Below are 24445 nucleotides of genomic sequence, written 5' to 3'. Positions count from 1 at the left end.
TGTTTTATGAACCGTGAGAGAAATAAATCCTTTCCTCAAGGCTATCCTGTATTTTCTATTTGTTTATCTCCACAATCTGGATCCTTCTAACTACTATTTCCTGCTGCTCTTACTCAAGAAAACTCTGGGGAACTGTGGGATTGGTGGGTAGTCGCCCCACAGAATGGTGCCATGAACAGGGACTAAAGACAAAGGAACAGGGACTAAAGACAAAGGAAAATAATAATAGTAATATTTAGTTTTATGCAGAGTTTTTGGTGAATGTAGGAGCAAGGCTCTGCCAGCAGAAAAGCTCTGTCCAGCATTGAATTGGGATATAAATATTAAATAGGGCATGGAGTTTTATCCTCAAGAGAAAAGAAAAATGGACTGGAAGGATGTCCGATGCTGCAGCACAAAATCTGCTCTATCAAGAGTTCTATCTTTCTATCTGTCTCTCAATTTCTTTCTAAGAAAAATAAGTAGAGCATAGCATTATAGTGCAGGAAAAACTTAGAAGTGTAAAGTAGTGTAGAAAAAATTTACTTAGGTAGGCAACTAGACAGAGAAACTAAGTCTTCAATCTAACTTTGGGGCTATGAATGCAAAATGGGAAAAAATCTTTGAGCTTTAACAGGTAGAAAAAAAGCTCTTCTTTGAGCTTATCAGGCAGAAAAAAAAATTCCTATGGAAACTTTTGGCCTGGGGACAGCTAAAATACTAAGTCCAAGTGGCAGGGGAAAGGGATTTCTCCCTGATGCAAAAATGAGGGTGTAAGAAGCCAAAAGTTTAAAGTTCAGAAGTTTTGGGAAAAGTTGGTCTTTCTCTCTCTTGGGAAAAAAATCTTTCTCTTACACTAAAACTTTTCTTGGAAAATTTGGCAAAATCTCTCTCTAAAAAGCCTTTCAGAACTGAGTTTCTTTTTCAGTAAAGGACAAAAATTAGAATCACCTGGAGATATTAGTATGGGAAATCACCTGTGATTAGATCTAAAGGAAAACAACAAACCTCTTAAGACAGCAAAACATCTTTAAGTTCTGTCTTTCTCTCAAGCTTTAAAAATTCTCCCTACAATGCAGGAGGCAGGGATTGAGTTCCTAAAAACCTCTCTAAGCTGTGTCTGTTCAAGCTAGTAAAAGGCAGAGGTCAGAATCCCCTGAAGAAATGCTTGGGAGAGTGCGGGTAAAGAGCCACAAAGAGCCCAATAGGGCAGGAAACTGTTTATGTGGGAAAAGCAAAAAAAAAAAAAAAAAAAAAAAAAAAAAAAAAAAAAAAAAAAAAAGCCAAGCCTTTTAGCTGCAGCTAAGCAGAGGCATCAAGGGTCTTGTTTCTGAGTGAGCACCTGTCAGAATGAAAAGGTGCTCCTAATTGCCCTGGTGCAAAAATCCCCTGAAGCAATACAAACCCTCTGTTAGTATTGTATCCTAGCTTCTAACCAACAACTGAGAAGCAACTAGCCAGTACCTCCAAGTTTGAGTGCATCCTGGGAATACTAGAGTTCCTGCAGTTGAGAACAACTTCCTGGAGCACAGAGCTGAGGCAGGAAGGTGCAGGACCCAGGGGAAAAACTGCTAATGAACAAGCAAAACTAAAGCCAGCAGTTGCCCGCTTTCCTGCAAGTCCCGGATTGATAGGTGGGGCTATGCAGTACCCACAACTGCAAAAAGAAATCTCTCTGAGGAAAGTTTTCCCATCAGAGAAAGGACCTTTCTGAGAAAGCAGTAAAGCGGAACTGTGTCTGAAGCAGTTGTGCTGCTGAGTCAGAACGCTGTCTGGAGAAAGAGCCCAACCAGGGCAGAAAGGAGAACTAACCAGGAGTAAAGTTCTTTTCCATCAGAGAAAGCATCTTTCTGAGAAAAGCTTTGTTTCCACTGACTCCTGGTGAGATAAGGGAGTATAGCCCTAAGGAGTGATTGCCTCTGGTAATAAGCTCTGTCTGAGAGCAGGGGCAAATGAAAACAATCTACTGGGGAACTGGGCCAGGTGAAGGCCTGATTAGGGAAGTACCTGTCCTAATGCTAGCTTAGAGATGGCAAAACCCTCCCTTATTAAAAAAGCAAAAGCTTGATTTTCAGTCTGTATGCAAACCACACAGACCCTGAAAATAGAGATGGACTAAAATCCCTACCTTCAGTAGCAGGGAAAGCTGCCGCCACTGCAGTGTTGGAAACTGTTCCTGGGGCAGAGGGAATAAACTGAGACCAAACTGGGAACTAACTCTCTGAAGAAGAAACGGAGAAGGGACAGATTCCTCCCCAGAAAATGCATCACCTGAGGAAAGCTGCTACAGTTTGAGGCAGATTGGGGTGGGGGAGCCCCTATCTCCAGAGGCAGCTAGCAGAGGAACTGAGCCACAGCCTGAGGTATCTGAAGCTCTACACCTGGTGTGTGTGTGTGTTGGGGGAAAGGAACAAGCAAAATGAGATAAAGATCTATCACTGAAGGGCTCTAAAGAATCTGTAGGAAATCTCTGTTGTAAATGCTTTTGTTTTTCACTGACTGGCTAAGGCAAACACAAGCCCTGAGGAAAGTTGGTAAAAGGATGCTTCAATGTATGGTAATGAGGCAGGTGCGGTTCTGATCCAGGGACAGTGTCAGATGGAGAGACACCTGTTGAAACCAGCTGAGAACAGAGATCTCCCAATGTCCCATAACTGAAAACATAAAACGCTTGGTTCAAACTTCCCAGGCAAGAACTTTGAAAGTAAGCCCGATAAAAGAGAACTAGAAGTTAACTTTCATACCTGAAAAGAACTGTAGGGAAATGAAGTCCAAAAGCTAGCTTGTAACAATGGACTGTTATAAGAGAAATGCATTCTGGGAAAGGTAGTTTTTCCACCAAAGATGGCGACATTGCCTTGAAAAACTTTTCAGCTCGAAAATATGTTCATAGTAAACTTAAAATACAGCCTTTAAAAGAATACCTTATTTTCCTAATAGCTGTGCAAGATTTTTTGCTAAGAGCTTTGTGGTAGTTCAACAGGAATTTCACCCTCATCCTTAAGTGATAAATTTGGGTAAAGGGACAGCCTCTAACTAGAAACTGTCAACAGCTGGGCAGTGGTGGTGCACGCTTTTAATTCCAGCACTCGGGAGGCAGAGGCAGGTGTATCTCTGTGAGTTCGAGGCCAGCCTGGTCTCCAAAACGAGTTCCAGGAAAGGCGCAAAGCTACACAGAGAAACCCTGTCTTGAAAAAACCAAAAAAAAACAAACAAACAAACAAAAAAAACAAACAAAAAAAAACCTGTCAACAAGCCATTTTAAAATCCTTAAGAAAGCAAGGGAAAGCAGTTCATACAATGAACATTGTTTTAGAAGAAACGTATAGGAAATTAAAAAAGTTCTTTAACTTTTGAACAAACAGCCTGTAATGAGTGATTCCTTTGCAAATCTAATGAGACAAAGAAACAGGCATTCAAAAATAAATGACTGCTTTATAGATGGGAACAAACTTCAGAAAATCTAGCTGTCTTAAAAAATAGAGTTGCTTCATCTGAAAGCTCCTTATAAGAAGTCAATGCTAAATATCAAAGCTGCTAACAACAATAACATCAGGAGTTAAAGCTAATGAAGTGAAAATACTAAATCATGAAAATGCTCTTCCTCAAAGTAAGCTAATGAAGGATACGTTTCATGAAAGAACATCTGTGTTCTTGAATCTTGCTAAGAAATATTGGGCTAATAAAAAACTGTGAGTATGAAAAGCAGCTAAAACAAAGCTCTTGATATTAGGTTCCATCTTGCAGTCTGGGGATAGTAGGAGAAATAAAGAGGCTTCCAGACTGCTGAGGAGTTTGAGACAATTGTAACTAAGTTTCAGCGGTGTTTTCAGACCTGCTGAAAGCTGCAGGTCTGAAACCCGACTCCAATTTAGACAACTATCTTCTCCTGTTGGGAAATTGACTGTTATGGAATGACTAGCTAAGCAATTCAGAAACAGAATATTCCTTACAAGGTTTTTTTCCCCCTCTTTTCTTTCTTTTGGGTTTGCTGTAAACTGAGATAGCTCTTAATAGAGTTTTTATAGAATATCTGGAATGCATAACGTACTTACTGTTTAGCAACAGAACTCACTAAATCCCAGAGTTAAGAAATCCACTAAAGAAATAGATTCTCCTTTCAAAAGAACTCTCAGAACTATCAAAGCTGATTATAAGCTCTGAACTTTAGAAATTATTTGTGTACTTCCTGTCTAGTTAAGAGAATCTTTCTAATAGAGATAGTGATGATAATTAAGAGTAAGAAGTAGAAAATTATTCTGTCTTGTTAGAAAATGTTAAATCTCTTCTAAGTGTTAAGAAATCTTTAGGTGTTTGCTGCCGGGCGGTGGTGGCACACGCCTTTAATCCCAGCACTCGGGAGGCATGAGCCAGGCGGATCTCTGTGAGTTCGAGGCCAGCCTGGGCTACCAAGTGAGTTCCAGGAAAGGTGCAAAGCTACACAGAGGAACCCTGTCTCGAAAAACCAAAAAAAAAAAAAAAAAAAAAAAAAAGAAATCTTTAGGTGTTTGCTAAGTTAGATATATGCTAATGGTAGCCCTATAATTCTGTAATAATCCTGTATTAGTTACTTTTTCAAGGCTGTGACAAAAGTGCATGACAGAAGCAACTTTGAGGAAGAGGGCTCGTTATAGTTCACTGTTCAAGATACAGGGACTGGAGAGATGACTCAGAGGTCAAGAGCACTGGCTGCTCTTCCAGAGGTCCTGAGTTCATGGTGGCTCACAACCATTTATAGCTGTAGTCCCATGGGGTCTGATGCCCTTTTCTCGTGTGCATATATGCAGACAAAACATCCATATAGATGAAATACATAAAGAAGGGATACAGTCCACCATGGCTGAGAAGAATGCCAGCAGAAATGTGAGAAGGCTGGTTACATTATATTCCCAGGCAGGAAACAAAGAGCAATGAACCACAATTGAATTTTATTCAGTTGTAAGGAAGCATACAATTATTTTATTTGCAGAAAAATGCATAGAACTAAAGAGCTATATTAAGCAAATTTGGTCCAAGCATTGTTGTCAGAAAGATAAATATTTTCCCTCATATACAGAATCTAGATTTCAAAAGAAGATACAAAAGCAGATGAGGGATGTCTTAGTTTGGTTTCTGTTTCTGTGATAAAACATCAACACCATGACCAAAACAACTAGGGGAGGAAAGGGTATGTTTGGCTTACAGACAATAGTCCATCAGAAGAAAAAGCAAAGGCAAGAACTCAAGGCAGGAACTGAAGCAGGAACCATGGAGAACACTGCCTACTAGCTTGCCCATCCTGACTTGCTCAGTTTGTTTTCTTCCCCAGGTCCACCTGTCTAGACACCACCCACCTTGGGATGGGATCTTCTACACCAATCATCAGTCAAAAAAAAATGCCCCACAGTTATCCAGTCCGATGAGGGCATTTTCTCAGTTGAAGTTTCCTCTTCCCCAATGACTCCAGCTTGTGTCCAGTTGATGAAAAACAACCAGCATGGGGCCTGTTTGGGAAATGGGCAGGGCAAGGGGACAGCAGAGTGTAATGGGTAGGATGGATATGGCTAAAGTTCATTATATGCATGCTTGAAGATCTTATAAAAATCCATTATTTTAGCCTACCAATATACACTAATAAAGAATAAACCAATGAAACAGAATAGAGGTCAGAAGTATATCCACATTTATGCAGACAATCACTTTTTTTGATACATGAGTATGCTGTATTTGCATCTTTTACAGTTCCTTCTTCCTCTCTAATTCCTCCCATGTTTCCCCCAACTATCCTCTTGAACTAATGACCTCTGTCTTAGTGAGGGTTTCTATTGCTATGAAGAGACACTATCACTACAGCAACTCTTATAAAGAAAAACACTTAATGGGGTGGCTTACAGTTTCAGAGGTTTAATCCATTATCATCATGGTGGGGCATGATGGCATGCAGGCAGACATGGTGCTGGAGAAGGAACTGAGAGTCCTACATCTTGATCTGCAGGCAACAGGAAGTGAACTGAGACACTGGGCACAGCTTGAGCATAGAAAACCTCAAAACCCACACCCTAAAGTGACATACTTCCTCCAACAAGGTCAGACCTGCTCTAACAAAGCCACACCTAATAGTGCCATTCCCTATGAGTTTATGGGGGGCCAATTACATTCAAACTACCACAACCTCTTTAAAAAAATACTTTTATTTTTTGTGTGTGTTTTACTTACATGTATGTCTATGCACCACATGCAGGCAGTGCCCATAGAGGTTCATAAGAGGGTGCCAGATCCCCTGGGACTGGAGATACAGATAGTTGTGAGCCACCAGGTGGGTGCTGGGAATTACACTTGGGCCCTCTGCAAGACCATCAGCGCTCATAACCTCTGTACAACCCTTCTAGCCCCAATGACCTCTTCTTTATATGTTTTTATGGTATCTATATATCTTTGTACACATCTAAGTGTATATGTACAATCCACTGTGTCTAATTAATGTTGCCTAAGATTGGGGTATTGTCCCTGGGGGAAGGGAGGAGACTGTTTTTTCTGCTCTCAGCACTTTTACTCCATCAATGTTGGCATGTCAATTGGTGTTGTCTTTGCAGGTCTTATAATGGCAACAATACTCTTGAGAGTTCATGGAAACAACATCCCTGTTCTTTCCAGAAGAAACTATCATGCAGCAGTCACCTGTTCTTCAGGCTTCTGAAATATTCCCCACTGCTCTCTGAGCCTTAGGTGAGGGGGCTTGTTGTAGAGTTCCTTTTTGTGGCTGGGCACCTCATGATCTCTGTATTTTGATCAGTTGTGTGTCTCTCTAATGGTCTCTACCTGCTACAAAAATAAGCTTCTTTGAAGAGGTGTGAGAGCTGCACTTAACTAGTACATACAAGAATAACTATTTAGAAGGCAGTTGGAAGCTGTATCACTTTGGCAATATGGCAGTAGTAGGTTCTCTTCTAGGCCCTATGACCTCTCCAGCCATGATGGGTTCTTGACTTGGTTTATCACGCACAAGTTCTCTCCAATTAAGTGGGCTTTAGGTCAAATTAGATATGGCTGGCTCTCTATCTATCTATCTATCTATCATCTTCTATCATTTATCTATCAATCATCTAAACTCAAGATACTTTGATCACTGTCTGTTCCATATACAAACATTAATTTAAGATGGATCATATATTTAATACAAATATAAAATTAATAAAGTCTTAACAAATGTGAACAACAAAACAAAAACTTTTAAAATTGGACTTCTTCAAAATGAAAAACTTTTATTCTTCAAAAGATAATATAAGAGAATGAAAGTATAAACCATATGCTGGAAGAAAATATTTCCAGGGCATACACTTGATGGAGAATGTACAGTTCAACTTAGAGACAGGCCAAAGATTTTGCAGAGACATAACCACAAACACATGGAGGTAGCATATAAACACCTGAAAATATGCTCAATATCATTAATAATTGAAGACCTGCAAATTAAAACTACAAGGAGATATTACTACACACCTTTAGAATGCCTAAAGTTTAAAAGATACTATTAAGAGTTGGCTAAGATTTGGAGGCACTAAAATTCTCACATGTATAACGGGAATGTAAACTGTAGCTGGAATTTTCCTGTGTCCCCTGGTCCACAGATGCTCAGACTCAAGTAAACACACAGAGGCTAATATTATTTTTAAACTATGGTCATGGCAAGCCTCTTGATATCTAGTTCTTATACCTTAAATTAACCCATTTCTATAAATCTATACTTTGCCACGTGGCTTGTGGCTTACCAGTACTTTTACATCTTGCTTCTAATGGTGGCGGCTGGAAGTGTCTCCTCTGCTCTTTTTCTCTTCCTGTCTATCTGTTTGGATTTCCTGCCTGTCTCTAAGCTACCTTGCCATAGACCAAACAGCTTTATTTATCAACCAGTCAGAGCAACATATATTCACAACATACAGAAAGACATTCCCATCAATAATCACTTTGGAAAATAGCTTTGTAGTTTGTGTAAATATTAAACATAATTTTACACATTGCCTATACCACTTTGCATCTATGTATTTATTTATTCAAGAGGATAAAATGCTTATGTATAAACACCAATATGTACATGAATGATCTTAACAACCTTCTTTGTAATGCCCCAAACTAGAAATAACTCAGATATTCATTAAGAGGTGATTAGATAAAGACATTGTGTCATAGCTCATACTGGGGATGTATCTCAGTAGTAGAGTGCTTGCTCAGCATGTTGGAGGTCCTGGATTTGATTCCCAGTGCAGAGGTGGGATTATGCAGTAGAATACAACTGAGAAATAAAATACTATGGCATAACAATATGGATGAACCTTGACACAACTATGCTGTGTGAGAGAAACAAGCTACAAACTATACCACAGAGATAAAATTTGTAAAAAATGTAAACTCTGCTCACATGACAGAAGGCAGAACAATAGTTGTTTAGGTTTGGGAAAGGAGAACTGTGGAAGCTCAGGAAGAAGCAATACAAAGAGAAATGAGTGACTAAGCCAGGAGTAAGGACAGGGATCGACCCCTTCCCAGTCAAAACCAGCATGTTCAGTAAAGCTCTTGCTGGAGGCCAGGGATTCCAAAGGGTCTTCTGGTTCCTGGTTGCTCATTATCTCTTACCTTTGCCTGGATGTTATAGGTGAGGACTGAATCCTAGAGAAGGCACCTGGACACCGCAGAGTTGGACCAATGGACTAACCAGTTCATTCCCTTTCCCAAGCCTCACCCCAGCTTCTGCCATAAGTCCTTTAAAAGGTTCTGAGAACAGCACCTTGATGGCACCCAAGCCCTGGGGACCCCTCTTGCTACAAATCTAGAGGAGCTCTTCCTCTGTTAAGCTCTCACCTATGAATGAAAAAATCTCTAATACTCATCTTCTCTGTCTGTGAATTTCCTTCTTTGAATTCTCAAGACACCCTGAAGCCACAGACTCAGAAGAAATTTGGTGTGACCTGAGCACATGGCACCCTAACTCCTGAGTTAAAGCCCACCCGAGTGTTGAAAAACTTCATCCCTCTCAAAGACACCCTCAAATTGTCTTGTATCATGATAAGAGATTGTAGTGGTGATTCCATGTGTATGTATATATGTCCAAACTACCAAACTATGCACTTAGATAGTGTCTTAGTCACTGTTCACATATTGTGAAGAGACACCATGACCAGGGCAACTCTTATAAAAGAAAGCATTTAATTGAGGGCTGGCATACAGTTTCAGATGGTCAGTCCATTATCATCATGGCAGGAAGCATTGTGGTACACAGGCAGACATGGTGCTGGAGAAGTAGCTGAGAGCTATCCTGATTAGCGGGAAGCAGGCAGAGAGAGTGACACTGGGCCTGGCATGGGCTTTTGAAACCTCAAAGCCCACCCCCAGTGACACACCTTCTCTGACAAGGCCACACCTCCTAATCTTCTCCAAATAGTTCATCAACTGGGGACTAAGCCTGAAAATATATGTACCTATGGGGACCATTTTCATTTAAACTACCACACCTATCAGTTCATTCTTCAACTAGGAATGGGTAGTGACTGAGATGAAGATCTTCAGACTATCTTTTAAATGTAAAATATTAATTTTGGAGCCATGAAAGGTCAAGGTCACTAAGCCATGTTTCTCTCAATGGTTTCCTTCAAATGACATGAGGCAGTGTTGCTATGGAATTGTCCTTGGTTATTATGCAAGGAATGGCAGTCAAGTGTTCTAGACCAAAAGCAGATTTCAAAATCTTGTTTTTTCTTTTGGTGTTAGAGAAACAGTACTGACAAACACTTTGCATTGCTCATTTTGATGGAATGTGAAGACACCAGGAATTGTCTCATTGTGCTTTGACTCATCTCCTTCCAGACACTCAGCAGGCAGTGTGCATGTCACAGAGTTCTGGAAAGCAAGCACATCAACCTAACCTGTTTGGATGCCTGGCAACCCCATGAACCCTGGGTGTGTCCACATGGAGAAAGAAGCTCAAGGTTTGCTCTGTGAAATCACTGTTACTGTGTTTTCTTTGTTGCAAACACCATCACCCATGACTACGGTATGGAACACTGGAGGGTCACTGGTGCTTTGGGAATTCTGGATTGCAGAGACTGTCCACGAAATTTGTCTTTAAGGAATATTGGAAATTTGGGAATTTTTTTTTCTCTAAGTTTCTACCCATGAGTTAAAGAAACTGATTCTGGAGATTGAGTTCCCAGTGCATCTCAGCCCTAAAGGAGAGAAATCACCTCTGCGGCAGTGCGGAAGTGTGCTCTGCATCCACTTCCTTCTGGTTGCTCTCGATTGTCAGGAGCCTCTAATTTCAGCTAAACCACACGGTGGCTGACAGAGAACCTAAAATAATAGTTCTGGTCACTTTTGTGACATTTTGATGCTTCTAAAGGTGCAACAGGGGAGTAGATACAAAAAAGCCAGTGGGCATTACCTTCTCTTCTTTCTCCTTTTATTATGTACATTTATGGCATGTCCTGAGACAAGGGGCTGACACTTCTGGTCAGAGCCAGTCTGGGAAGAACTGGACTCTGGCAAAAGAGTGTTTCTTTGACACTGGTTGCAGAGTCAGGGTATGTTTCTTTGGTTCTGGGTTCAGGGATAAAGTGTTTCTTTCTCAGACTCAGGTCCCACCCAGATCCAGGCTGTGTTTCTTCCCCTGGTTCTGGGTTCCAGGGTCAGAGTACTTAGGGATTGGTTGGTTTCCTGCTCTGTGATTGGTTGGTTTCTCTGGTCAGTTGGTCAGGGGCAGAGTTCATTTCACTGGTCAGTCAGTTGGTCAGAGGCAGAGTCTGCTTCACTGGTCAGTTGGTCAGGGGCAGAGATGGCTCTGACCGCAGAGCCAAACTGTTTCTTTCACTGGCCTTTCTTAGCTTTTTGTCTCTAATTCTAAGGCTAGGGCATATTCCTTTCACTGGCTCTGATTCCAAGGACAAAGAGTGTTTCTTTGGCACTGGTTTCAGAGTCAGGGCATGTTTCTTTGGTTCTGGGTTCAGGGATAAAGTGTTTCTTTCTCTGGCTCGGGTCTCAGATCTAGACTGTGTTTTTTAAACTAGTTCTGGGCTCCAGGGTCAGGGTGGGTTTCTTTAGCCAGCCCCTTTCCCCTACAATCCCTTCCTCTTACTAAGCCTCATGAGCATTAGGCTTTGTAGAGCCATCATGGATTATGAGTGGAGTTACTATATTTTAATTTGGTCATAATTTTTAATGTGTTAATTTTGCCGAAGGTAGAAAAACATTTACTTTGAGTTTCTTATGATGCTTCTAGATTTTTATCTTTTAATTTATGTTTCAGACAGAGATAAGAATCAAGCACTACAATGACAACCTATTTGGAATTTATCGAACAAAATGAAGAACGAGATGGGGTCCGGTTCAGTTGGAATGTTTGGCCATCTAGTCGGCTGGAAGCTACAAGAATGGTTGTTCCGGTGGCAGCCCTGTTTACGCCTCTAAAGGAGAGACCTGACTTACCACCCATTCAATACGAGCCTGTCCTGTGCAGCAGGACAACTTGTCGAGCAGTTTTGAATCCTTTATGGTAATCAAAATACATGGAAGGAAGTACTGTGGTAATATAGTTCAGAACTGTAATTTGTGCTGAGGGGTTAGCTCAGTTGGTAGAGTACTTACCTAGCACACACAAAATCCTGGGTTCAGTCCCCTGCTTCACATAAACCAGCACACACCTGAGATCTCAGCACTCAGAGAGTGGAGGCAGGGCGATCAGAAATTCAAGATTATTTTCAGCTGCATGGCAAATTCAAAGCCAAGCTGGGCTACATGAGATCATCTCAACGAAAAGAAAAGGAAAATAAATTGTTTCTTATTCATTTATGTAAAGAATTCTGCTTTTTCTATTTACAGTTGTAGTCGAGGAATCCCAAGAGCTTAAATTTTAGCATTCTAGTTATAATGAATTAGTCAAGTGAAGAGACCAGATACAAATGTCATTATAAAAAGTATTATATCCTACTAATGGTACTGGCTGTGTATGAACCCATCTTATGACTTGGAAAAGTCATAAATGAGTTGGTGTGATATTCAAAAGGTGCTATTATTCCTAAGGCAAGATCTCAGGAAACATTTTTTAAATTTCTCTTTCTTCTGCTTTTGCTCCCATCTAGTTTGTTAGTGAATGCAGTCAGTTCTACCTCCAGAGCACTGTGGATTCTCTGACTTTGACCTGGTGTTTGCTGATGCTGGGATTACAGGCTTCCCCAGTCTTTCCTATCGATGTCACATCTTCCCATCTTTTCTCTGTCTGAGCCTTGAGCGTACCAACTAAACTTACAGCCTGGCACTTTGCAAGTGTTTGTTAATTCTTCATATAGCATTCTGCCTCTGTTCTCCTGTCACTGGCTTCTTTTCAACTTCAGCCTGCTCTTCAAGTTTGAAGGATCTCCTTTGGTTTTCTTTGTTATTATCTTTGTTGTTGTTGTTGATTTGTGTTTTGTGAGACAGTCTCACTGTGTTCCAGCTGGCCTGGAACTTGTTATGTGACTAGACTAGCCTCAAATGTGCTGCATACAGTCCTGCACCTGCCTCCCAAGTGTCGGGATTGCAAGAATGTAGTACCATGCATACCCAGGAAGGTTCTGCTTTAAAGTAGTTGTTCCAAACACTTTCTCTAGAAATAGCTCTCTTGGTTTTCTTGTCTGTGTAATTAAAACAAATAATTTGTGTTTGTGTGCACATGTGTATGTGTTTGTGTGCATGTATCTGTGGTGCTATGGAGGTCAGAGGACGGCTTTTGGAAGTTAGTTCTCTCCTTCTACCGTGGCTCTAGATATTGAACTGAGGTTGTTAGGCTTTCTTGGCAAGCACTTTGACCCAGTGAGCCATCTTGCTGGCCCTTTAGTCTTTATTATTGCTACTTAAGTAGTATTTTCAGCTGGGTGTGGTCGTAGAAGCCTATAATTCTAAAGACTTGAGGGGTTGTGGGTTCTAGGTCAGCCTGGGTGTTTTAGGAAGATTTGTCTCAAAACAAAACGGGGGTACAATTTAGTTTAGTGGTAAATGTTTGTCTAATGTATGAGGCCCTGGGCTCAACCCCTCATGTCCCCAGGAATAAAAAGCAAATCACTTTGATCATCAATTTTACTCCATGTTTTTGAATGAAATTAATTTTATTTAAATTGAGGTCCTTGTAAAATTGAACTGAACTAATCTGTCTTTTCTTAAAACAGTCAAGTGGATTATGGAGCAAAACTCTGGGCTTGCAACTTTTGTTACCAAAGGAATCAGGTAAGGACATCTCCTCCAGATGCTAATGCTGTAGTGCTGGTCATGTAGGGGAATGCTTGTGTAAAGAGGATAAAATGGTTATAACAAAACAATCCTTCTTTTCATTCTATGTATGGCTTGTGTGTGGGTGGGTGTGCATGTGCAAGGCTGAGCATGTGTAGAGGTCACTTGAGGGATTTAGTTCTCTCCTTATACCATATGGACTCCAGGGGTCAAACTCAGGTAGTCAGGGTTAGAAGCAAGAGCACTTAGCCACTAAGTCATCTCACCAGCCTGAAAATACCTTTTTAATAATTAAATGAGACCAGCCTGGTCTACATAGTGAGTTCCAGGACAGCCAGGGCTGCATAGAAGACCCTATCTCAAAAACAAACAACAACAACAACAACAAAAAATGCAGACAGAAATTTAAATGATGAGGAAACAATTTTGAGTTTAAAACCTTATTTCTGGCAATAATTTGGTAACTTTTTTTTTTTCTGTTTGCAGTTTCCACCTACATATGCTGGGATATCTGAACTGAGTCAGCCTGTTGAGCTTTTACCCCAGTTTTCAAGCATTGAATATGTAGTTCTGGTAAGAAATAAGAGTAGGTATTTAAGAAAGCTATAAGTAGACAAGGGCTTATGTCAGAATAATTATGAAAATGGAGATCCTGTTAAGGGCCTGACAAATCGAATTGAGCATTTCACAGTTAAGAAACATTAAGGTCAATTTGATGAAGGTAATTTCTGACTGGAATTATTTGATGATTAGTCAGATACTGGGTAGGATGGTGTGATTTGATCAGTAAGAAACAAAGTTTCAGCTTCATTTTTATAATTGGAGGTCTCTTAACGTATACTTGGTTAATAAAGTGCTAAATTCTACTGTGTGTCCTGGAGTTTATGAATGAACATACCCTTGTTGCTTATGGATTTTATTGTGGAGAGCTGGGCAGGTTAGGTCATGCCTGTAATCACAGAACTTTGCTTATGGAAGCAGAAGGATCAGGGGTTCAAGGTCTACTTGGTCTATGAGTTTGAGGTCCACCTGGACTTTATGAGACATATCTCAAAACAACAAAAATCAAAAAAGGTGTGGAAATTTAAAAGTATAAATATGTTTTTGAGACAGTGCCTGTCTCTAAAGCCCTGGCTGACCTGCAGCTCCCTGTGTAGAGCAGGCCGCCTCTGACTGCCTCTATAGTGCAGGGATTAAAGGTATGCATCATTATGGCTGGCCAATAAAAAAATCTGAATGTGGTACAGGAACAGAATTGTGGTTCACTAGAACTAGTTACTACATTTGTCAAACCTGGCTAGGTTTTGATTTTCTGAAAAGTCATCCCAGGCTCAGGTAATTATTTTATAAACATTATCTCATTATTATTAATTTAAATAATTTTTTCTTTTTATTTTATGTATATTGGTGGTTTGCTTGCATGTAGGTCTGTGTAAGGGTGTTGGGTCCCCTAGAACTGTAGTTACAGTTGTGAGCCGCCATGTGGGTGCTGGGAATTGAACCTGGGTCCATTGGAAGAGCAGTCAGCACTCCCAACCACTGAACCATCTCTCCAGGCCTTCGTTATTATTATTATTATTATTTTTTAGTTTAAAAATTATTTAACTATAACTGCCAGGCTGACTGGGTGGTTAAGGAGACTTGGTGCTCTTGCAGCGGGCCTGAGTTCAGTCTCCAGCACCCGTATCCGTTTGTTCAAAACTGCCTGTAATTGAAGCTCCAGTGCATGTGATGCACTGTTCTAGGCTTTTACACATCCACATACCCGCACAGATATGTGGTTAAAAAGTGAAATGAATCTGGCAGTGGTGGCGCACGCCTTTAATCCCAGCCTTCGGAAGGCAGAGGCAGGCGGATCTCTGTGAGTTCGAGGCCAGCCTGGTCTACAGAGCAAGTTCCAGGACATACTCCAAAGCTACACAGAGAAAGAACCCTGTCTTGAAAAACAAAACAAAACAAAACAAAAGAGTGAAATAAACCCTAACAAAAAAACAAAAATAACTATACTTACAGAAATTCACTCAAGTAGAAATGCACATATTACTAGTGTGCTATTTTACTCATAGTAGAATGCTATTTAACTTATTCTATATGGTTTTGACCAAAAACTTGGTAAATGGCTTATGATTTTAAAATAATGTGTTATATCATTTTTTTTTTAATCTGGCAACCCACTCTGTTTTCCATCCAGGTTAATCTTGATTTTGTTGTTCTTAGTGAAATCTCCCCAATAGCTGAAGCCATAGGTGTTCCTGTACCTGGCCTGAACTTTGTAGTTGTTAAATTATTATTTGAAATATTTTAAAATTATTATTATTTGCAACAGAGTCTCATGTATGTCACGTTTCCTATGTAGATGAAGATGACCTTCAACTCTTGGTGGTCCTCTGCTGGGGTCACAGGTGTGCATTACTATACTCAGTTTGAAAAGTAATAAGTGCTTACAAGAAATTAAACTTCGTGTAATTAAATACAAAACCAAAGCCCCAAAGTGTGTGTGTGTGTGTGTGTGTGTGTGTGTGTGTGTGTCTGTGTGCGCGCACATGCGCACAAGTGTGTACATACCATAGTGTGTGTTTGGAGGTCAGAAGAGAGTTTTCTGAAGTCAGTGTTCTTCTTCCATTGTGGGTTTTGGGATGGACTCAGGTCCTTAGACTTGTGCCACAAGTTCTTTTACATGCAGAGTCACCCTGTCAGCCCTTTACACTTCCTTTTTCACTCAGTGCTGTGTCTTAGCTCTCTCCAGGACCACGGGTATAACCTGTTTCATTTCTATAATGGTTTTATTAGAATTTCACTGCATACACATATTAATATTACACTATTTTCAGTTTTAATTATTCTTGGTTGACTATCTTGAATATTGTTATACAATGCTAATACCTTTATGAGTCCTTTTCTTACTGCATTTTTTTTGAAGCGCGGCCCCCAGATGCCTTTGATATTTCTCTATGTGGTTGATACTTGTATAGAAGATGAAGATTTACAAGCTCTAAAGGAATCTTTGCAGATGTCATTGAGTCTTTTGCCACCTACAGCTTTGGTTGGACTTATTACTTTTGGGAAAATTGTCCATGTTCATCAACTTGGATGTGAAGGCATTTCAAAAAGCTATGTCTTCAGGGGAACAAAGGATTTATCTGCTAAACAACTGCAGGTGGGTAAGAATGGGAGAGCCATCTCTCCAGACCCTAGATGCATGTACTTTAAAAAACCATGATGAATTCACTTTGTTATAATTGCATTATGACAAGGCTTTAACTTTAGTATTAACATCAGTTTTGTTTCTTGTGTAATTTAGCTGTCATACAAATTGAAGACTTTCTACTTTTCATAGTGTGTCTTTGATATCTCTTCATGACCACATATATAACCTGTTTCATTTCTGTAATGGCTTTATTAGAATTTCAGTGTATGTTCTTATTTAGGATTTCACTGTGTGCATTGTTTAGTTAGTGACTGTGTATGTACGTGTGTGTGTGTGTGTGTGTGTGTGTGTGTGTGTGTGTGTGTGTGTAGGCCTTAGGACAACCTAAGGCATTGTTATTCATCAGTTACACTCTACTTTATTTTTGTCTTTTGTTTATTTTTGAGACAGGCTCTCTCATTGGCCTGGAACTTGATGATTAGGTGAGGCTGGGTGGCCATTAAGCCTCAGGTATCCATCCACCAGTGTCTATCACTCAAGTAGTGGATTACAAGTTTGCACCATTACACCCAGAGTTTGTTTGTTTGTTTGTTTGAGACAGGGTTTCTCTGTGTAGTTTTGGTGCCTGTCTTGGAACTTGCTCTGTAGACCAGGTTAGATCCATCTGCCTCTGCCTCCCGAGTGCTGGGATTAAAGGCTTGTGCCACCACTGCCCGGCTCACCCTGATTTTTTTTTTAATGTATTCTGGGGTTGAACTGAGGTCTTCATGCTTTTGAGGCAAATATTTTACTAAATCATAAACATTTTCCTGACTGCACTGTCTCCTTTGCCTAACACTATCTACTTTTAACTGTATCTTTAAAATTTGAAGTGACTGGGGGTATTTTGCTGGTCTCTACCTCGGCCTCCTGAGTGCAGCGCACAGGGTGGTGTGCCTGGCTGTGCTAGCCACTGTGCCTGGCTCTGAAGTTTGTTATTGTCTTAGGTTTGTTGAAGATAAGGAAGGAGACAGTTTGGGAATTGGTTAACGACACTTTGAGAAGTGGTTGAGGGTGTACACTCGGAAGGGAAGGAGACGGAAGAGGATGAGTGAAGGCAAGAGACGAGCAAAGTGAGGCTTCAGAGGGTATGGGCTTCCTTTCAGAGTGACTTGGAAGGAGGATCATTTGTTTTCAAGACGCAGGAGAATTGGTACCAGTTGAGTATTCCTCATCTAAAATACTTACAAACGGATGTGTTAGGGGTTTTCAAAGTTTTGGAACTCCATGAAAACCAAGTTTGTCTCCAATCCACAGAGATTGCCCTGCTTCTGCCTCATGGGTACTATTTTCCTTCCTTCCTTCCTTCCTTCCTTCCTTCCTTCCTTCCTTCCTTCCTTTCTTTCCTTTCATTTTTTAATATTTGCGAACATGGGTATGGGAAGATGGGATACATTCTGAGAAATGTATCATTAGCCATTTTCATCATGGTGTGAACATAGAGCACTTATATCAACTAAGCAGCTATGGTACAATAGGTGATGTAATCTTAGGGACTCATCATTGTGTGTGGCTCATTATTGACTGAGGTGTCATTCTATGGCATAATACTGTATATAAAGAGATATTTTGGGGATGGTACCCAAGTGCAAGCTAAAATAATTGATGTTTAATGTGTATATGCTTATAGACACAGCCTGCACGTAACTTTATAGATTATGTTTAGTACATCTGTATTACTAGTGCATCATGTGAAGTCATGTGTGGAGTTTTCTATTGTGGCATCCAGATGACACTTACAAGCTTGCAGGTTTTGGAGCATTTCAGGTTTGAGTTTTTGGATTAGATATATAACCTGTGATAACAATGTCTGCCTTTCAGGATAGTCATGACAATAAAATAGATTATACCTTTAAATGTTTGATTTGTTGTTTGTTTGCTTTTGTTTGTGTAGCCTTGCCTGTCCTAGAGCTAACTCTGGCCTCAAACTCGCAGAGATCCGTCTGCCTCTGAGTGCTGGGATTAAAGGTGTATACCACCACTGCCCGGCTGAAAAAGATTTTTTTATTTAAAAAAGTGTGTGTGTGTGAGTGTGTGTGTGTGTGTGTGTGTGTGTGTACAGGCACATGAGTGTAGGTGCTTGCAGAGGTAGAAGAAGGCATTGGATTTTCTAGAGTTATAGGCTGATAACGGCTGGTAGGCTGATACGTGGGCCACCTGCTGGATCAAACCCTGGTCTTCTGTAAGAGCTGCAAGCCTCTTAACTGCTGAGCCATCTCTCCAGTCCTTGATATACTGCTTCATCGTGCTGCAGTTATGATTTTACACTGCTTTATTAGATAACTTCGTTCCTTTCTTCTAGATTTTAACTATCATGTGAGCAGTGAGTATTTTTTTAAACCACTGTATTCCTGCTACAGATTAGGTGTTTAAGATAATAGTTGCTGAAAAGGATGAATATAAGCTAAGAAGAAAGACATTTAAGTTAATCATTAATGCATTTTGACTACATTAGATAAGAAGTACTTCTAAATTAGCATCCTTTTCACTCCATCAGACCTTGTATTTGCTCTCTCCTGGTGCTACTGAGAGAGCTCAGTTTCCACAGCTAGACTGTTGGCTTTCTGGGGGAAGAGACCTTATGCTCATTTTGTGTTCCTAATTTGTAGCAGAGCACCTTGAACATCTTAAGAAGTTGACAAATATTGTGATCTCACTGTAATAATCTCTTTATAGGAAAGGCTGGAGCTCTCTAAAGTACCTGTTACTCAAGCCACACGTGGGCCTCAGGTCCAGCAGCCACCTCCTTCTAATAGGTAATTAATATGGCAAACAGAATTCTATAATTCAAGCAGGTACTTAAACATACCATGCCCTCAACTTGAACAAAGGCATTAGGTGATAGTATAATATTTAGTAATGTTAGAGATATAAATAAATTACAGTAGTATATAGTTGTAGAAACAAGCTATAGTTTTTTGAGGTACTTTTTTCAATCATTATGATGTTAGGAGTTTAGTTTTGATATGTTTGTTTTTATTTTTAAGTTCATAAAACCTTTATGTGGTTTGAGGGTGGCTATGCAAAAATAGGGCCTCAAAAGCTTGTAATTTTCTCTTTACAGGTAGCTTTAACCTTCTGATCAGAGGTGCTGTTACTAAAACTGATTGAGGCATTGATGTATCTTCTAATTATGTTGATAACCTTAAAACTTTAAAAGAAATTGGTAACAGTTGTATTGATTCCTTGGTTGGTAGCAGCAGTATGACTGGAGTGATAAACAGACTATAGTATGTGGCTCAGTAATAGCCATCTCCCTTTCTTTCTGGGGAGACAGTCTCCTATAGCCAGGTTGGACTTAGACTTGGTTTGGTGATTCTCCTATGTCCACCTTCTTAGTGCTGGGATTACAGATGTGTACTACCATTCCTGACTCATTTCTTTCTCCCTTCTCCTCTTGTCTCCTTCTCTTCCTATCTCCTCTTTTCCCCACCCTTTGGAGTGTGTATTTGTGTGTGTTTTTGTGTGTTGCTGGGGGTCCAGCCTAGGCTCTCATACCTGCTAGAGAAGTCCTCTACTGACTGAGCTATGTCTCCAGTAGCAACTTGCTTCCAAAGAAACACTCCAGTGCATTCTGCTGCACACAGAAGATTGTGAACTGTTGGTCTACTGTGTATCAAATAGTTTTTGCAATATCACATTTGTAAATGGCTTTTGGTTTACTCCTGTTTTGCAGATTCTTACAGCCAGTACAGAAAATAGACATGAATCTCACAGATCTTTTGGGAGAACTTCAGCGAGACCCTTGGCCTGTACCACAAGGGAAGAGACCTTTGCGTTCCTTAGGAGTGGCCCTTTCCATAGCTGTAGGACTACTTGAGGTAGTAATGATGAAAATTTGGTTTTGAAATGTAAGAGTCCTTGTGTGTGTTTGCTCACATGAGTGTGTGTGTGCACATGTAGAATAGTAAAGATGTGAGCCAAACACCATGGTGGTGGTTGGTGTAAGGGTCTATTCTTCTTTCTTCTTTTCTTATTTCTTTTTATCTTTTTCTTCCTTGCTCCACTTTCATCTTTCTCCTCCTTTTCTTCTGTCTCACTATATAATACAATTAGTGCTGAACCTGAACTGACGGCAGCCCTCCGACCTTAGAGTTCTGAGTGTAGGACTATCGCTGTGCACCACCATGTGTGGCTCTTCTCTTCTCATTCAGCAATCAGTGTACAATACTTTTTTTTTTTTTTTTAAAAACTCCACAGTTCAGGCAATTCTGTGGCAGAAACAGCTGTGTGTCCTATCAATTCAATTTTGACACTGTTTACTGGAAGTAGCATTAGTTCTCACAGATTAAGGGCTCGTTTCCATGGACAGGCTGTTCACTTCAAATTCCAGCTACAAGTAGTAGGTTGTTATTTGTACTTCTAGTTATAAGTTGGGTAGCTCCTCAGGTTTGATTAATTTGATATAGTGGCTGGCTCAGAGAACTTACGGAAACCCTTTACTTATTTCTTACTTATAAAGAGTGTTACAAAAGACACAACCTTATAGGAGAAATGCATACAGTTGCAACATGAAAGGGCATGTCCCCTCTGCACATCACACACTAGAAAGCAGCATGGGTTCAGCCATCCAGAAACTCCAAATCCAGTCCATATGATTTTTAAAAAGGAATTTATTTTTATTATTTTAAATTCCGTGTGTGTGTGTGTGTGTGTGTGTGTGTGTGTGTGTGTGTCTGTGTGTCTGTGTGCATGTGTGTGTGCATCTGAGTATAAGTGCCCTCAGAGGTCAGAGGCAGAGCTGTAGTTATGGGTCTTTGTGATCCACCTGACAAAGATGCTGGGAATCAAACTTGGTTCTTCTGGTAAGCTCTCCACCCTGATTTTTTTATTTTATAATTTAATTTAATTTTACATATCAACCATGTTTCCCCTGTCCTCCCCCCTCCCGCTGTCCCCCTTCCCCCCAGCCCACCCCCCATTCCCATCTCCTCCAGGGCAAAGACTCCTCTGGGGATTCAGCTCAACCTGGTAGATTCAGTCCATGCAGGTCCGGTTCCCTCCTCCCAGGCTGAGCGAAGTGTCCCTGTATAAGCCCCATGTTCCAAACAGCCAGCACATGCACTGAGGACAGGTCCTGGTCCCACTGCCTGGGTGCCTCCCAAAGAGATCAAGATAATCAACTGTCTCACTTATCCAGAGGACCTGATCCAGTTGGGGGCTCCTCAGCTATTGGTTCATAGTTCATGTGTTTCTATTGGTTTGGTTATTTGTCCCTGTGCTTTTTCCAATCTTGGTCTTAACAATTCTCACTCATACAAACCCTCTTCTTTCTCACCAATTGGACTCCTGGAGCTCCACCTGAGGCCTGGCCGTGGATCTCTGCATCCGGTTCCCTCAGTCATTGGATGTGGTTTCTAGCACAACAATTAGGGTGTTTGGCCATCCTATCAACAGAGTAGGTCAGTTTGGGCTGTCTCTCGACCATTGCCAGCAGTCTGTTGTGGAGGTGTCTTTGTGGATTTCTGTGGGCCTCTCTAGCACTTTGCTTCTTCCTATTTTCATGTGGTCTTCATTTACCATGGTCTCCTATTCCTTGTTCTCCCTCTCTGTTGTATATCCAGATGGGATCTCCCGCTCCCCTAAGTTCTCTTTCCCTCGACCCTCGCCTTTCATTACCCCCACTCATGTCCAGGTTGTTCATGTAGATCTCATCCATTTCTCTGTCATTGGGCAATCCCTGTGTCTTTCTTGGGGTCCTGTTTCCTAGGTAGCCTCTCTGGAGTTGTGAGTAGTGGTCTAGTCATCTTTTTTTTACATCTAGTATCCTCCTACGAGTGAGTACATACCGTGTTTGTCTTTCTGAGTCTGGGTTACCTCACTCAGAATGATTTTTTCTAGATCCATCCATTTGCCTGCAAACCCCATGATGTCATTGTTTTTCTCTGCTGAGTAGTACTCCATTGTGTATATGTACCACATTTTATTTATTCATTCTTCAGTTGAAGGGTGATCAGGTTGTTTCCAGGTTCTGGCTATTACAAATAATGCTGCTATGAACATAGTTGAGCATATGTTCTTGTGGTATGATTGAGCATTCCTTGGGAATATGCCCAAGATTGGTATAGCTGGGTCTTGGGGGAGATTGAATTCCCAATTTTCTAAGAAAGTGCCATATTGATTTCCAAAGTGGCTGTACAAGCTTACATTCCCACCAGCAGTGGAGGAGAGTTCCTCTTGCTCCACATCCTCTCCAGCACAAGCTGTCTTCAGTGTTTTTGATCTCAGCCATTCTGACAGGTATAAGGTGGTATCTCAGAGTCGTTCCTACTTTCTCTTCTATCAGGTTCAGAGTAACTGGATTTATCTGTTTTTTTAAAGATCTATTTGTTTTTATTTAGTATATGAGTGTTTTGCCTGCATGTATGTCTGTACACCCTGTGCATGTCTGGATGCCCATGGAGGCCAGAAGAAGGCATTGGTTCCCTGGAACTGGAGTTACAGATGATTGTGAACTGCTGGGTGGGTGCTGAGAACCAAGCCTGGGTCTTCTGCAAGAACAGCAAGTGCTTTTATCACTGAGCCATCTCTCCAGTGTCCCCGCACCCCATGATTGGTTGTGGAAGCTTCACTACAGAGGGGAGATTGACTGCATCACTGGCTGGTGGTGTTAAACTTGTAATCTTTCTTTATTCTTGAAATCTATTAGTAGGATGGTTGGTGTAGTTAATTTGTTCTAGTACCTGTTGGGCCCATGTGATTTATTCCTGTAGCACTTTCTTGGATTATATTTATTAGTTTTCTTTTCTTCCTTCCTTCCTTCCTTCCTTCCTTCCTTCCTTCCTTCCTTCCTTCCTTCCTTCCTTTTTTTTGAGACAAGGTTTCACAGTTTTGTGCTGGTTGGCCTGGAAAAGTATGTCACAGAGATCTGCCTGCCTCTGCCTCCTAAGTTCTGGTATTAAAGATGTGCACTACTATCCTAGTTAGGGTTATTATTGCTGTAGTGAAACACCATGACCAAGAGCAACTTGAGGAGGAAAGGGTTTATTTCACTTACAGTTCCATATAACAGTTTATTATCACAAACAGTGAGGGCAGGAACTCAAGCAGCGCAGCAACCTGGAGGTGGGAGCTGATGCAAGGGTCATGGAGGGGTGCTGCTTACTGGCTTGCTCCTCATGGCTTGCTCAGCCTGCTTTCTTTTTCTTTTTTTTTTTTAAATTTATTTTAATTTATTTTGCAATACAATTCAGTTCTACATATTGGTCACGGATTCCCTTGTTCTCCCCCCTCCCGTCCCCCTCACCTTCCCCCCAACACCCCCCCCCCATTCCCATCTCCTCCAGGGCAAAGCCTTCCCCACAGACTGAGGTCAACCTGGTAGACTCAGTCCAGGTAGGTCTAGTCCCCTCCTCCCAGGCCAAGCCAAACAATCCTGCATAGGCCCCAGGTTTCAAACAGCCAACTCATGCAAAGAGCACAAGATCTGGTCCCACTGCCTGGATGCCTCCCAAACAGATCAAGCCAATCAACTGTCTCACCCATTCGGAGGGCCTGATCCAGTGTGGACCCCTCAGCCATTGGTTCATAGTTCATGTGTTTCCATTCATTTGGCTATTTGTCCCTGTGCTTTATCCAACCTTGGTCTCAACAATTCTCGCTCATATAAACCCTCCTCATTCTCGTTGATTGGACTCCCAGAGATCCACCCAGGGCCTAGTCATGGATCTCTGCATCCAGATCCCTCAGTAGTTGGATGAGGTTTCTAGCACAACAATTAGGGTGTTTGGCCATCCCATCACCAGAGTAGGTCAGTTCGGGCTGTCTCTCGACCATTGCCGGCAGTCTGTTGTGTGGGTATCTTTGTGGATTTCTGTGGGCCTCTCTAGCACTTTGCTTCTTCCTGTTCTCATGTGGTCTTCATTTACCATGGTCTCCTATTCCTTCTTCTCCCTCTCTGTTGTTGATCCAGCTGGGATCTCCCGCTCCCCCAAGCTCTCTTTCCCTCGACCCTCGCCTTTCATTACCCCCACTCATGTCCAGGCTGTTCATGTAGATCTCATTCCATTTCTCTGTCATTGGGCGATCCCTGTGTCTTTCTTGGGGTCCTGT

At 41.1% G+C, this 24445-nt stretch overlaps 1 protein-coding gene across 2 annotated transcripts in view; it reads left to right on the top strand.

Annotated features, from left to right (window-relative positions):
• Positions 1 to 11255: 11255 nt before the first annotated feature.
• The window catches only part of Sec23a (SEC23 homolog A, COPII coat complex component), a 51720-nt gene continuing 38530 nt past the window's right edge, over positions 11256 to 24445 (top strand). For both annotated transcript variants that reach the window (XM_052738587.1, XM_052738586.1), the window contains exons 1-6: positions 11256 to 11497; positions 13146 to 13203; positions 13693 to 13779; positions 16127 to 16363; positions 19070 to 19149; positions 20070 to 20214. In XM_052738587.1, the coding sequence (XP_052594547.1) occupies positions 11277 to 11497; positions 13146 to 13203; positions 13693 to 13779; positions 16127 to 16363; positions 19070 to 19149; positions 20070 to 20214 (828 nt within the window). In that variant the 5' untranslated portion in view covers positions 11256 to 11276. The remainder of the gene's footprint in view (positions 11498 to 13145; positions 13204 to 13692; positions 13780 to 16126; positions 16364 to 19069; positions 19150 to 20069; positions 20215 to 24445) is intronic.

The sequence above is a fragment of the Peromyscus californicus genome, unplaced genomic scaffold (assembly GCF_007827085.1).
Source record: "Peromyscus californicus insignis strain IS unplaced genomic scaffold, ASM782708v3 Scaffold_15__1_contigs__length_86483966, whole genome shotgun sequence".
In the NCBI taxonomy this organism is placed as follows: Eukaryota; Metazoa; Chordata; class Mammalia; order Rodentia; family Cricetidae; genus Peromyscus; species Peromyscus californicus.
The sequence above is the reverse complement of the archived record's forward strand: the minus strand, read 5'-3'. Positions and strand labels throughout refer to the sequence as shown.